This window comes from Hydra viridissima, unplaced genomic scaffold (assembly GCF_058129835.1).
Source record: "Hydra viridissima isolate aposymbiotic clone 2 unplaced genomic scaffold, HvirCarnegie_v1 scaffold_8, whole genome shotgun sequence".
Classification (NCBI taxonomy): domain Eukaryota; kingdom Metazoa; phylum Cnidaria; class Hydrozoa; order Anthoathecata; family Hydridae; genus Hydra; species Hydra viridissima.
Genome location: NW_028324307.1, coordinates 8881954 through 8897947, shown reverse-complemented (window position 1 = coordinate 8897947; position 15994 = coordinate 8881954). Strand labels below are relative to the sequence as shown.

General features: G+C 30.3%; 2 protein-coding genes and 1 pseudogene across 15 annotated transcripts in view; 1 reads left to right on the top strand and 2 right to left on the bottom strand.

Annotated features, from left to right (window-relative positions):
- LOC145186483 (uncharacterized) overlaps positions 1-1311 on the bottom strand; it is a 37961-nt gene extending 36650 nt beyond the window's left edge. For all 12 annotated transcript variants that reach the window (XR_016454858.1, XR_016454859.1, XR_016454860.1 and 9 more), the window contains exon 1: positions 564-1311. Coding sequence is in view for 3 of the 12 variants with exons in the window: in XM_090095490.1 (XP_089951616.1) it covers positions 564-575 (12 nt within the window). In the remaining 9 variants the exon portion in view is untranslated. The remainder of the gene's footprint in view (positions 1-563) is intronic.
- A 1650-nt stretch (positions 1312-2961) lies between these two features.
- On the bottom strand, positions 2962-15318 carry LOC145186938 (E3 SUMO-protein ligase ZBED1-like). Of its 3 annotated transcripts, XR_016454919.1 has the most exons (4): positions 15193-15318; positions 12716-15050; positions 12469-12613; positions 2962-3077 (listed from the first exon to the last, which is right to left on the bottom strand). XR_016454919.1 is itself a non-coding variant. In XM_090095672.1 (3 exons), exon 3 carries the CDS (start codon positions 7449-7451, stop codon positions 6021-6023), a length of 1431 nt encoding a protein of 476 aa, XP_089951798.1. In that variant the 5' UTR covers positions 7452-7643; positions 8850-9258; positions 12469-12615; the 3' UTR covers positions 5796-6020. The 3 variants fall into 3 exon arrangements, 1 of the variants encoding a protein (XP_089951798.1); XM_090095672.1 differs by lacking the exons at positions 2962-3077; positions 12716-15050; positions 15193-15318 and adding exons at positions 5796-7643; positions 8850-9258 and having other exon boundaries at positions 12469-12615; XR_016454920.1 differs by lacking the exons at positions 2962-3077; positions 12469-12613 and having other exon boundaries at positions 13128-15050; positions 15157-15284.
- On the top strand, positions 7483-11410 carry LOC149884922 (uncharacterized; annotated as a pseudogene).
- Positions 15319-15994: the final 676 nt, after the last annotated feature.

The window sequence follows — 15994 nt, the reverse complement described above, 5'->3', positions numbered from 1 at the left end:
TTCCAACAAGACGGTGCCACATGCCATACAGCCCGTGAAACAATTCAATTACTGTATGAGACATTTCTAGGTCGTGTACTTTCTCGTTTTGGTGATCAGAAATGGCCCCCTAGATCGTGTGATTTAACACCATTAGATTTCTGCTTATGGGGTTATTTGAAATCACAGGTCTATGTCAACAAGCCCACAACCACCATTGCATTAAAGGATGAGATTCAACGCTGCATCAACGAAATTCAGCCACATTTATGCAAAATGGTCATGAAAAATCTCGACAAAATGTGCATGCAAAGCCGTGGAGGCCATATGCCCGATGTGTTATTCCGTAAATAACCCTATCCTATGTACTTTATGATTCAATAAAAAAATAACAATCAAAAGACTAAAAATTGTGTTTTCTATTTAATTCAAATCTAGTTTTTAGGACACCCTGTATATATATATATATATATATATATATATATATATATATATATATATATATATATATATATATATATATATATATATATATATATATATACATACACACATACACACACAATGAAATAAATGATAGTTACCTTCTGCCTCATTACAGATCTTCAAAATTTGCAGAATATGACCTTTAAAAGTGCCAGAAGGAGATGAGATTGTGGAAGATCTCATTTGAAGCATAATTGTTAAGACAGTTGTGTTCAGTTTCGAATGCCTCTTTAGTTTTGCAATTTTTCGAATGCCCCTTAAGTTTTGCACTTTTGCATTCATTAGATGTCCCGAAAGATCTTTTGTGAATGAATTTATGCTAAAAATCACTGGAGAAAAAGCGCTGAATGCCAACATGAGATTATTCCAATTGCAATTCGACAATTAATAACTCTATTTGAGAATAACGCTCTTAGCGCAAAATATCAACACTTTCGTCATGGATATCGTAGTATTAGGAGTTTTTAAAGAACCAAGCGTCTATTAAACCAACCGATTGTTAAATAATTAGCAAATTTAGTTTAAGGTTCCAATTCGCTACAACGAATTTGCAAACACCGCAAATTGAAACCGTCATTTCCAAAAAGCCACAAGTCACACTATTTTCGAGTTTCACTTTTTTGAGCAATTTTATTTATTGAAGTGTTATATTTCCTTTGAAAAAGGCACATTGTCATATACCACAAGTCAACTTTTAAGGCAAACGAAAATTAAAGTCTGTTTAAAAATGGCACTAGTTCTGGAGTTATGCCCCTTTCACGTGAAACGAAGCGCAACTGTCAGATGTGGCATCACTTTGTCACGAAAATGGAGAGCCGTGAGCTTGCTGAAAATGCTTATAAATCTAGAAAGAGAGTGTCTGGTATAACAAACAGTGAAAAATATAAACATGCCAAAATAAAAAAAGCTAAAATTGCTGGAGAAGCTCATTAAAGTCACAAAGGGAATGATGTGGCACCAAGATATACAGGAGCTTCTTGCAGATTAGTTTTTCCATCTTACTATTTTGTTTATCAACTCGTGTTTTTTTGCCACCAATAATTGGCAGTAAATTATTACCTTGAGGTAATAGTATAATTATTACATTATTACCTCAAGATAATGTTTATCGTTTTCTTTACTTACAGATGCAATTCAAAATGTATAGAGCTTACATCTGAAGATGCTGTGAAAAGTACTATACAGTTTGTTAACAAATTTGATAGCAAAAACGCCCTAGACGCATACTTGCAGTCATTAATTGAAAAGGAGGATATACAGAGAAAACGTCCTAGATCTGAAGAACCTAAGAAAAAATAATTTACTTTTAGACGTTTATGTGTTTCCTTAAAAAGAAATGAGAAGTCCATAGATCATAGAGATAAATCTGAGGGATCACGGTGCAACGCATTGCCTGGTGATACATTATCTAAGATCTAAGTACGAGAGCATATCGAGTCATTTTCTGTTAAATATGCGCACTATTAAAATAAAAATGCATTATCTTATTATTGAGACTAGCAAAAAGCAACCCGTAGTACGGGTTATGGTCGGTCTATTACTTAATTTATAAGAACTGTTTTCCACAATTTTAAGTTGCGAAACCTTAACTAATACCCTTTCAGAAATACGCCTTCAAATTGAAAAAATTAAACCATCTGTAAAATTAAAATAAAAAGTATGCGGAGGTAAAATAATTTACTAATTATTTAACATCATTTGAGTAATTTACAACTGACATAGGTCATATCAGTGTAAGGCAGAACCATTTTCCTCGATATAACTAAGTTTAACACAATACGTTTTTAGTTACTAACACAAAATAATAAGACTTCATCATGCTTTAAATTGACGAAAAAGTAAAGCTAAATTCTTGTTATATTTTTTATAACATGAACTTTAATAAGATTAATATAAAGCGAACGCAAATTATACATGAGTTATTAATTTTTTGGTATCCCCTTGATACATGTTTCTTTAAAAAAGGAAATTGTCTTTTAAACGTTAAATGCACACAACTAAATAAATTTGTTAAAAATAACTGATCATTTGACCATTACTATATATGGCACTAATCTGACCATTTTTATATGTGGCCTCTTTGTTTCAATAGTTTTTAGTAAACGGTAATTCGCTACCATTTACTTAAAACTCGTTTTGTTACTCGAAATTTAATTCTCTTCAATATTTTGACATTAATAAAGGATCTCCCTTCCCCGTTTTTGTCTTAATGGTGGTCAGGAGAATAGAGTTGTTTTTATTAAGAGTAATCAAGTTTTTGATGAAGACCTTTTACCAGAATAATAAAATGTAAAACAATTATTTACATGTATAAGAATTTTTTCTTTCCTCAAAAGTGTTGCAAATGCAAACTAAGCTAATTAATTAGTTAAACCCCTTACAGAATTTAAGTAACTCAATATTTGACAAATGCGCAAAACTACAATATTCAGCCCCCGTTTAAAAAGATCCCCTAAGTTACGTACAACAAATTATTAGGCATAAAATAGAGAAAACTTTAAAAAACTGAACTAATTGCATCATTTATTTATATCATTTTAACTGACAAAAATTTACAACAAAAGGTAATCAGGTTTTTCTTTATAAATCGTATAAATGCGTCAATCGTAAACCTTAAAGAAAAAAAAAAAAAAGGAATTATAATACCATAATTACAACAACAACACACACACAAAAAAAAACAAAAAAACACCACATAAAAACTGAAAAGCGATTTACCTATTTATAGTAACCTATTTTGACATGGCAGTTAATATAAACATTTATCAAAAATGAAACTATAAAATCTGGTTTGAAGTAAAAAAAGGAAATTAAGATATAAATTTTTAGCATAATGTTGTCTTGGCTTTTAGTAAATAAATAAAAGCAGTAAATTCCAATAATGAAACTACCTATTATTCATTTTTAACAATAGACAACAACATGAAGGTAAGCCAAGCAGTCTATCAACACAAAACATCACAACAATAACACATAACAATAGAATATTTACACCCTTGATCCTAAAATCCAGCGAAAATAACAAACCAAATTAAAATATGAAAGACAAATTTAGAAAACCAATTTAAAGTTAACTAAACATATCTTTTAACTAAGCATATAAATACATAAAAGTATATTTGTTTTTTATATTCAATATTAGTTATTCAATTACTTCAAATTTAGGCAACTAAAACATTAAAGATCAAGGTTGCATACTCTCTCATACAGATTACGCTAAACATTAACAGACATTACTATGTGCTTCCGGAATAATTAAAAAAGGCTAAACAACACAACCTAGCTCTAAAGCAGTAACACTGCCTGGCACTAAATGCTGCCAAGTCACACCTCGGCTGTAAGTACACCGCTTGGCTGGCAAGGTTATTAATCTTGCTCAACATAATGCCAAGTCACACCACTTTGAAAACATGGAAACAACATAATAGTTAAACATATATACAACTATAAACAAATATGGTTTTATATAACACATAAGCACATTTTATAACAATATTAAATGACATATATTTATTAAAAAACTATGAAAAAAAATTTTAAAATAATAAATAAAGTTATACATACAAAATGTGCTCAAAACCTACAAACATTAAATTTTCGAAATGAAAATCCAAAGACTATAAATTAAGAACATTAGAAAATAAAACCCCAACTCTATCAAATGTTTGACCTAGACTTTTATTAATTGTCATTGAATAAGCCAATCTGACAGGAAACTGCCATGTTTCAGAACAAAAGGTAAATTAGAATCTGATGGAGCCAACTGAATTCGAGGAACAAAAACCTATTTACCACCATAAACACCTGTCAAAACCTCTGCATCAATATAATAATTTTGAAGAGCACAAACTTTCCTTCAAGTACCATTGCATAACCCAGCTTTGAGATCTAAATTTCTAAGTAGCATAATTACACAACCATTTTTCAATTTTCAAGGAGTTAAGCTGTTCAAAAACTCAACAGGAAAGTTATTTCTTTCATTAAGGTCATCAGTATCAATTTGATCAGCACTTAAATAAGTTTTGACCTCACCCGACAGACATTCAAGCACTTCTTCATTGATTGATAATGAATCAACATTAGTTGGTGTTAAAATCACGCATTTAGAATAATCATTTTGATCAGTATCTCCAAAATCTTTTCAACAATCGATTCATTTTCTCTAATGATGCACTGATTTGGTATTTTAATGCATCCTTTAAAAGGATCCTCCCCTCTTTGACAGGTATTGTTCCATTCCCAAGTTTTAGTAGCCATTGGGAAAATTCACCTTCCCCATCATGTACTCTCATATTTTCAGTTGATGCAAACTTCTGCAGCCATTGCCAATGCAAAGAACATTTTATAAACGATTCTACTATTTCAACTGGCATGTTTAGGTATCATGGATGTTTCATCAAGCAAAAACAATTTAACTTGTCTTAAAAAATGCCTATGTATAGAGTTAGGAGTTACATTACATGTGCTATTATCCAATATTGGAACAGGAAGTTTGAATAAGCCATGCAATGTAGATCCATTTGTAAGAAGAGTTGCTGCTATGCCAGTCCATGCAGCTGTAGCAGATTTAAAGCCCCTACTTATGGTTTCAACAATCAAATAATTATAAGTAAAGGTTTTTCCACTACCTGCTGGTCTATCCATGAGAAACAATCTAGAATGTTGATTTTCTACATAGCATTACATACATTTAAGTGATTGACATTAAGCAACAGTCTCATTTGATTGGCTTCGTCAATAGATTGTTGAACATTTTCATCAAAATTTTCTAGATTTAAGCCTATAAACTCATCAATAACATCTATTAACTCAAAAGATAAAAACCATCACAGCAACAACACACAACAATAGCACACACCATAAGTTAATATAATATGTATATAAAATAACTTAAGTAAGATAACATTCATATATAACAAAACATAAGTTACAACCAATGGATCCATTTGGAACTCCATCTCGTCGGATTTTTCTCGGTTTTTCGGAGTTTGAGAGAAATCAAGAAACCTCGACGGAACTTCGACGAAGTTTTTAGAAAATATCAATTTTTACTCGTAAAATAATAAAATAATTCTTATTTTATTTCTACACTGCTTTTACAACAGTTCATATTGTTTTAAAAATATAAGTGTTATCTTTGTTCAATATCAACACAAATTTACATGGCAAAGCAATTAGTAATGCACAGTGGGACAGGTGGTGGTGGTGGAAAAAACCTCAAAAAAAAACTTATTCTATTCCAAACTATGGTATTTCAAGCCCAGGATTGTAAACATTTAAGTAATTAAATAACTAGATAAATAACAAAACAATAAGCCATGACTGAATAATCACTCTTATTTATAAACTTTAACATTTTTATAAATTAAACAAAATATGCCATAACTGAACAACAAGTTGTAAATTAAAATATTATTATACATGTAAAAAAACAAAACAACAACGGCATAATTTAAGTATTTCAAGCCAAGGATTGTAAACGTTTGAGTAATTAAATAACTAGATAAATAACAACATTTTTCACCCAAATCAATAATGGTCTACACAGTTATTCCTTAAGTTACATTCTTTGCCATTTCCAGATTTTCAGATAGAAGCACTAACATATCAACATGTTCCTGATTCAGTCTTGAGCGTCTTGGGCTAACAATGTACCCTGCAGTACTGAACACTCTTTCAGATGAACAGCTAGATGCAGCAATGCAAAGGTACTTCCTGGCAAACTCTGATAGTTGAGGTAGAGTACCCATATTTGTTTTCCACCAGATAAGTGGATCATCCTCAGCACTGACCTCAGACATCTGATCGTACACCAAGAATTCACCATTTATCTCGTCACTTGCAGAAAGAGGTGCATGACTTGAGGATGCTGGCTCTCCTTTTTCTTTCTTTTCCCCTTGTATGGTGGAAAGCAGAAACTTTAGGTCATTTTTGGATTTTTTTGATGGCCTGACTTCTTTACTTGACAATCCTCTAGACACCCAAGATGCAATTCCTTCTTTTTCATTTAGAGAGACAAAGCTGTTCTTAAATCGTGGATCAAGGCAGGTTGCAGTGTTCAAAAGAAACCGTAGCTGCAGGTCATCATAGCGATGCTGAAGATACTCGTGTATCTTTTCCTTCATCTCTTGGGCTAATGCAGAGTCACTTTGTTCATGACTGAGACACTCAAATATCTTCCAGAGTAACGGCAAGACTGAAGACAGGGTGGTATGTTTTTCCCCGCTAAGTGCATCAGTAAAGGGACTGAGTGGCTTAAGAACTGCTTTAACAGTTTCTAAAACTGTAATATCTGAGTCTTTTGGCATCAGGTGCCATTTTTTCCTGTCTTCAGCCAGGACAGTACAGACAACCTGCTGCTGCTCCAAGAAACGTTCCACCATATCGTATGAAGAATTCCAGCGAGTGGGTTCATCATGAATGAGTTTGTGGTCTAGAGAGGACAGACCTTTCTGTTTCTTGGTCAGCTGGTGTGAAAGTTTTGGGGATCTTGTAAAGGCAGAAATAGTTTTTCGAAGCCTTGACAGCACTGCAGACACCCTGTTTATGTCTAATGCCTTATTTACAGCAAGGTGGAGATTGTGTCCAAAACAAGGAATCCAGGTGTAGTCCTCAAAGGCTTTTTTGTTATTTGTGGCATTGTCTGTTGTGATGCCTGACATTCTTGCAATGTCCAACTTCCAGTCTTCAAGTTTTTCTTCAAAGGCCTCCTTCAAACTTTCAGAAGTGTGGTCTGTGTTGAGACCACAACAGCGAAGACACCAGGATTGCAATTCCCATGATTTAGTAATGTACTGCAGAGTTAAAGACATGAAAGTGTCTGCAGTTCTACTTGTCCAAAGATCTGTTGTGCAGCTGTAAAATGATTTGTCTCTGAGATGCTGGATTATGAGGTCTCTGGTGTCATTGTACATGCGGGGAATCTCAGTGTACATAAAAAAGTTTCGACTTGGAAGCTGGTATTTTGGGTTGAAATGATGGAGCATTTGTTGGAATCCACATTTTTGAACTGTATAAATGGGCACTTTATCAATACATATGAATTCAGCAACAGCTAGGTTCAGCTTTCTTGCCTCAGGTGAGTTTTTGTCATATTTTTGTTGTCACTGAAAAGCTTCTGTAACTGTTACTTGTTTATAAGTTTGCGGGGGTGTTCCATGGTCTTCCTCAGCTTGCAGCTGTAAAAGGAAAATATAATAAATATACTTTATAAGTATAGAAGTCAAAAATGGGCTGAGTCTGAACATATGAAACATTAGTTTTTCTCTAAATAACAAACCTCAGCTTTTATAATAGCCTATATAATAGCTTATATAAAGCCTATATAAACAATTTTAGTAAATAATTAGTACTTGTAAAAAGATTAAATATTTTAAATTTTGTTAAAAAATACTTTTTGTATAAAATTGTTTAATCCTTTACACGGTAGGTAACTACTTAATTTCTATTAGTAGCACCATGGAAGTAAAAAAGTAAAGGATTAGAAGGATTTTCCCAATAATTAAATATAATATATGTAGTTTTATTTATTTTATAAGTATGTATTTTTTATAATAAATTTAAAACTGTTTCTATAACTAATTTTATTTCCATTTTTATAATGCAATAAAAACCTTTAATACTTTAATCGAAAAAACTATACATAAAACTTTATTCGCTAAAACATTTTCTTCGATAAATATTTTTTATTTTTTTGGAATTTTTTTATTTATTTTTTTGAAGAAGGAAAGAATCAGCAAAAATATATATTTATATTATCTTTTACTAAATTATAATTTTTTTTATTAATTTAAATCGTTTAGAACTATTTTTAATATTAATTTTATTAACAACAACGACTTTATTCAAAACATTGAACGCTGTTCAAAACTTTTAACGCTTAAACATTTTAATTAGAAGTCACTTAAAAAGTTACATTTCACTTTTGAAGTCACTGATTTTATTTTCTCTGAAAAGTCATTCTATTAAAGACATCAAAATCTTTTTTACAAAAGACTTTTTACAAATAACTTTTTACAAACGACTTTTTACAAACGACTTTTTATGAGCGACTTTTTAAAAACAACTTTTTACAAACGACTTTTTACAAGAGACTTTTTACAAAATCTTTTTTTGTAAAGACTTTTTACAAACGACTTTTTACAAATTACTTTTTATAAGAAATACTTATTAAAAGAAAAGTCTTAACAATAGGTTGTAAAAAAACGTAAAAAAAGTATATATTTTTTAAATTTAATTTTTAAGCTTATTATTGTTCTTTTAGTCTTTCTGTAAGACTTATTTTTGGCTGTTTATTTCTATCTGACTGGTTCAGACATTCAAATTAAAATATGATATATAATTCATAACAGAAGCTCTATATCTGAAATTAGTTTGAAACTTACCTGCTTGAACTCTTTCATCAGATCCGGGTGTCGGTCTTTGAGGTGTTTTATTAAGTTCGATGTGTTTCCTCCTTTTGAGTGAAAACTTCGGCGACATCGTTTGCAAATGGATTTTTGATTATCAATGATATTCCCCTTGTCATCAGCCGCAAATCCAAAATATTTCCACACATGGCTCTTTCCTCCTTTTTTCTCAACAAGTGGATTTAGAGCTACCACATCAGCTGCACCACCGGTCGCCATTTCTCAGCAGTTTAATAAAGAGGACGCGCTACTGCACGCATGCGCATCAAGGAATCAGGTTTGAACGGGTCTTCGGTACTACCGGTACTTAAGAAAACTTGGTACCGTGACGTTTGCATTTTTTTAGTACCGACTTGGTACCGAAGTACCGGGTCTTTTGACAACACTAAATAGAACATACTCGTACTTTTCCATTGTACTGTTTCAGAAACTCTTTTGATTATAATAGTATCTTTTTAATAATAGAAGTTTTTAAATCCACAAAAATCAGTTGCGATATAATAAAATGTAATGCATAATAAAGTATCTTTTTTTGTCAAAAAGCAAGAATTTTTTAATTTTTAAGCAAAGATATTGTAAACAGTAACTTTTAAACTATTATGCATGTGTGATATTAGTTAATGTATTTTAACTATTTAGTGTTTACCTTTACAAAAGAAAATCAAGATCATTATTTACAATATATACAAAAACTGGCCTTAAAATAACGAGGTAAATTTTAAACATATAATACTTTTTTTTTTACAATAATGTTGTATGTCGCATGATCAAAATAATTAATCCACCTTAAGTCTAATATTCTTTTATAGAGAAAAATTGTGGAAATACTTTGATAAAATTGTGAAGCGTGGAAATACTTTGATAAAATTGTAGTAAATGATAAGAAATACGGAGATTGCAAAAAATGCCATAAAAGAATCGCTTGTCCATGAAGCAGCACAATTGGCCTAATTAGTCACATCAAAAGTTGCGAGAAAATAGATTTAAAATCATCCAGTTCCAGACCAGTTTTGACTAAGATATCGTTAAACTATCTTCTTGCCAAGTTAACAGCTCTTGATGGATACTCGATTAGGTCCATAACTCAATCTGAAACACTAAGAATGCTTTTTTGAAAATTATATGCATAGTTTGCCCAAGTCAGCGCCCACAATTTCAGAAAAATTTAAGATGTTTCATGCTGAAGCCAAATGTTTAATGATCGCTGAATTAGCTGCATTGAAAGCAAAAGGAGAAAAATTTGGACTAACAGGTGACGAATGGTGTAGCAATAGAGGTAGAAGATACTACAATTTAAATGTTCATCACGACCGAACATATTGTTTAGGAATGGGAAATTGCCCTCTCCTAGTTCTGCCGAAACGTTAAACATTTTAAGAATGCAAAAATTAAAAGAATTTGGTATAGATGATGAAGATGTTGCAGGTAAAACTATGGATGGCTGTAGCTGGATGGTGAAATTGGGTACCATGTTTAAGTTTCCACATCAAATCTGCCAGAATCATTCAATTCATTTGAGTGTTTGTGATTTGCTATACGCTAAAAAAGGTTTTCGCGAAATTGTGAACAAAGAAACTGAATCGGATATTGAAACAGAAACAGAAACTGATGGAGAGACTAAAGGAGAGTTTCTTATTGACTATTCGGAGAATGAGATTGAATATGAAGAAAATATTGAAAAAAGTCTACAGAAACTTCGAATACTAATTAAGTTTTTAAAATATTCATCGTATCCATATGAAGTTCTTAAAAGAATAATACACAAAGTTTACGGATCTTCGCATGACAAAGGACTATTGCTTGACAACCGCACTAGATGGAACAGTGTTTTTCAGATGATCAAAAGATTTTTGGACTGCTTAGAAGCTGTAAAAAAAAATACTCGAAGAACTAAACTGCTTAAACATGTTAGATAATATTGACTTGGATTTCTTAAAATCGCTGTCTGACTTATTGGAAGTCATTGCTGACGCTGCAGTTTGATTGGAAAAACCAAATACAACAATTTTGGAGTGTGACATCATTATGGAAACGTTAGTAAGGAAATTGAAGGTTGTAGAAACTGACACCAGTTCTAATTTTGCAGAGGTGTTAATCTCCAGATACGAAAATCGTAAAAACATTATGTTGGTATCATTAAGTCGTTATTTGTACAATCCTGATTTTTTTAAAAATAAAAACCACACATTTTTTAAGCTTCCAAAAAAGATATTCAAGTTTATGCTGCAAAATTATTTGATCAACTATTTGCAACAAAAGAAAATAGTCTCCAAACAAAATCAGATGATCGCGCTAAAAGCAAACAAGAAGAACCATCACAATCGACATCTTTTTTTGTCGAAATTCAAGAAGTTTTATATCAAAATCAATCAACAGCTAAAAAGCCAAAAAAAAGTCAAGACCTTCACCGATCAGTTAAAAAAATACGAAGTGACTGGTGTGAAATCAGAAGCAGTTTTAAAATTTGAACTAGCCATCCACAGAATTCAAGCAACTTCCTCAGAAGCAGAAAGAGTTTTCTCCTCGTCTTCCAGATTTGTCACTAAGTTTCGTAGTTCACTTTCTGATGAAATGATAAATGTTTTCATCTTTTAAAAATATTATTTTAAAAGATCTTCAGAATAAATACTTTTTTAATATTCTTTTTTTAGTTTTTACTTTAGGTATCCCAAGAAGTCTTTATTACAGAGCACCGCCGAAGGGCATTTAACTGAAAGTTCACGCCTTCTTCCTAACCGATGCTGGTTAGAAAGCCATTTATTAGATAAAACTTGTTCGTTAAAAGATTGCGATAAGAAAAATATTTAAGTACTAAGGAATATAAAAATATAATTTTTTTAAAAATTTATTATAAATTATAAATCGAAGTATATAAAAATAAAAAAATTAAATATAAGAACAATGTTTAATTATCAACTAGATAGTTTAATTTTTTAATTTATAACAAAGTTTTATCGAAGCTCCGATTTTTTCTCGACTCTGACGGAGTTTTTTCTCGATTTTTCTCGACTCCGGTTTTTCTCGATTTTGGATCCTCTGGTTACAACATTATGCAAAATGTTATTAAAATACATTATTGTGTTTTTTAGAATAATTTTTTAATAATAAAGGCTTGAAAACAGCAAGACCTAAAGCAGTAACAGTTTGACACTAAACACTATTGTGTAACCCTCTGTTAAAAGTTCATCACCTGGCTGGCAAAGTTGACAATTCTTGCTCTACATGTTTACCAAGTCACAGCACTTTGAAAACACGGAAACAACATAATATAAACACATGTACCAACTATAAACACAATAAATGTGTTTAAATATCTATATAAGGTTAAATATATACCTTATATACATATTTAAACACATTTTTAAAACAATTATATAACACGTATTAACACATACACAAACAATAAAAAAACATTTTACATTATTATAAAAACACATTGATGAAACAACTTTAAGGCACTTATTACCACATACATATCAAAAAAGCATATATGCAAACAATAAACGTGTGTAAGCAAAAATTTAAAAAATAACGCAAGAAAATTTAAAAAGATTCAAAGTAAACAAAATATATATTTACAAACAATACTCTTTACCTTCTTTTTTTTTTCTTTTTTTTTTCTTTTTTTTTTTTTCATAAGAACTGTAATCCTCATAACAAAATTTAACCTTTACATACAATAACATGTAACATGCCATGTCAGTGTTGGCACAAAATTTTAATTTATTTTTCTAAATTTTCTAAAAAAGAACAAAAATAGTTTATAGCATCACAGAAATTTCAAAGTAGTAATAACCATTTTATGGAAATAGCATTAGTATAACTTTAAATAACATCCATACCACTATAGAAGATTTTGTAATTGAGCTGCAATTATGTATCACGTGATATAATGTTTTTCTCGGGAGGGCAAAAATGTAAACAAAGCAATTATAAACATATAAACATAATAACAAGTTAATAATCAAACACATTTTCAAAAATAAATATAAATAAAACATAAGTGAAGAGAAATTTAGTAAAGAATATTTTATTTATACACCTTAAAGTCAATAAAATAGAAAAAGATATGAGCAGATAATAAAGTGAAATTGTGCTTATTAAAGCTTATTAAATTGTGCTTATCAAAGTTTTTGCAATAAATTTGTTTATTTCATATTAATTTCAAAGCCTCAAGGTTTTAAAAGAATGAATTAAACATAATGACTGATAAGAAGGAACTAAATGATTGACTGATTTAATATAAATCATGTAACACATGTAAAGAGATATTATTCAAGAAAACTTAACACAAAGTGGACATTGAGCACATGTAACAAATCCAGTCTAGATCTGCTATTAATTCCTAGTCTTTTTTTTTTTAATTTTGAAAAGAACAGTGGAACCAAGTGCAACATTTCACATTAAATACTGCTACATTCATTAAATTCATTAGCACTGATTTCTGGCTCTTCAAGTATTAGTTTATCACAATTTCCACAGAATGTTATAGGTTTTAATAGTAACAATGCTGGAGAAACATGTTTTGTAAAAAATATCTAAACTTGTTTTCAACTTATACCAGAGCTCTTGATCAAATTTCACTACTTCAACATATAAGTTCTTAAGTGTCCAAACAATAAAGTATTCTAACTTGCCACTTGTGATAGCCATTTGGGAGTTAATGTGTGTGTAATATTTATAACTCATTTAATGATATTTGATCATTTTTATTTGTAAAAAAAAAATCACATTCAATAACTCCTTCTTTAATTGTTTTACTAAAATTTAACTCCCAAACACCCTTCATTTGCATACTAAAAATCTGTCTGAGGAACAAGCCAAACAAGGTCTTTCATAAAAAATAAAGAGACCACCTTTTTCAATTTTCAAATCAGTGTGTTTTGATACATGGCCTGCATAAAATTTTTTTATAGGATCTTGCTTATGATCAATTCCTCATTTGGTAAAAGCGGTAATAAATGTTTTTATATGAGGGTACAAAATATCAGTAACAAAATTTGTTTTAGGCTTCTTAGAACAGGTATTTTTAGAAAGGGTGTTAACTTTGGTATATATACTGTGATGTCTGGATGCAGTTATCCTCCCCTTTCTCATTTGAAACCAGGTATTGCTTTTGGCTTGATCTCTTTATTATATCCTACATTTTAAATTGTTTCTTGGGTCAAAATCATTTTTTCTAAAAATATCTTGCTCAAAGTTGTTTCATCAATGTTAAGTTACTCAGAAAGTATTTTTAAAGATAACTCCTCAAGATCAGGATTACTTTCAACATTTTCACCAGATTTTTTTATTTTTGATTTAAATATTACAACAGAAGGCTTGGATATATGAATGTTATTTTAAAAAGTTTCAAATGAACGTTCATTAAAGTCATGATGGCTTTATTATTAATTAATTCTAGGATCAAGTTCTTGCAATGCTTTCATTTGTATGTTTTCCTCTTTATTATTATTTGTTACATTATTTGCTATTCTTTTTCTAACAACTAGGTCAGTTATTAAACAGGGATTAATATCTTTTCGAGAAGATATATTCCAAACACCTGCTTGTTCAGTGCATGTTGGATTACACCAAACTTTATAAGCATATTCCATTTTGTAAAGGGCGGCAATTAAATGATCACAATATTCAAAAGCTCCACCTATACATGAACACCAAGCATCGTTATTACTAAAAGTAATCCAGAGTTTTCTTATTTCATTATGAAAACAAAACATCTTTTTTAAACCTGAAGTGCATTATAGGGCCTACAAAAACACTCTCAAAAAATGAAAATGCTTTTTGGTCTTTATACTTGCCAATATATTCCAAATCAAATTATTTTTTTTAAAGATATACGAAAAAATATTTCTTTTCTGTTTTCCATAGGAACAGAGTTTGGGTCAATTAGATCTAAAGCTTTTAGTTTGTACGTATATTATTGCTTAAGGTTTTTCTCCTGTTCTTCTGCTGTTTCTATAACTTCTATATTTAGTTCCATTGCAGCAAATGTTCTAGCAACAAGCTCGACTTTACGTCCAATAGTACTTAGCCCACGAACAGTTAAAAAAACTAATCAGCTGTTTGACAAATAAATTCAAGAAATCTTTTGTTTACAATTTTGCTCTCCCAAGAAAAACATTACACCACGTGATTCATAATTGCCGCCTAATTACGAAAAGGTCTATTTTCCTTCTAAAAAAGAAAAACTAAAACAAACAAAATATAAACGATATAAAAAATTTAAATCCTTTCTACTTCATCTTAAAAAAATGTTTATATAAATATTTTATACACTTACTTCAATTATAATACAATCTTAACGATGATTATTTACCTTAATATGATTCTTTATGTAATATATCTAAACTAATAATTAAGTTCCATAAGGAAAACAGTTTTTATTCGCTTATGGGTACTTTCTCCAATGACCGCGTGCATTTAGAGAACGCGCTCTTTCAAAGCCTAGTAACTAATGACGAAACGACGTTAAACATTTCTGCAGGAATTATATTACAGAAGAAGATAAAAAACTCGTTGAGAAAATTATGCACACTAGGGTAATGACTTTTTGATTTTTTTTCTCAAACATTATTTCCTGTAGCACGAATGAATGAACTTTTGCCTACTAATGACTAAAATGACGTTTATTCCATTAAAATATTGAAAAAGGTCACGCACAAACCATCTTGAAATATTATTTCTGAAGGCATTTTAGCATTTTATGTAATTTTATTAACTATATATATACTTACGTATATATATATATATATATATATATATATATATATATATATATATATATATATATATATATATATATATATATATATATATATATATATATAGTAATTAAACCGACTTGTGTATTAAGTCATTAAACCGACTTGTGCATAAATTTATGTATCAGAGAAATGTATAGAGTTTTCCAGAACATCGTATATCGCTGTGCGCCGTCAGCCATGAAAGTGACGTCACGGTGACAAAATTGTTCGGGAAGCTTCTATGGAGTTCTAAAACTTTCTTCAGCTGTTTTGCAGCAGGGGCGTGTCTAGGGGATGTCTGCTACGTCGCTGGACATACCCAAAATATGAATATATATATATTTTTTCACAACTTCAATATTTTGTTGAATAAAT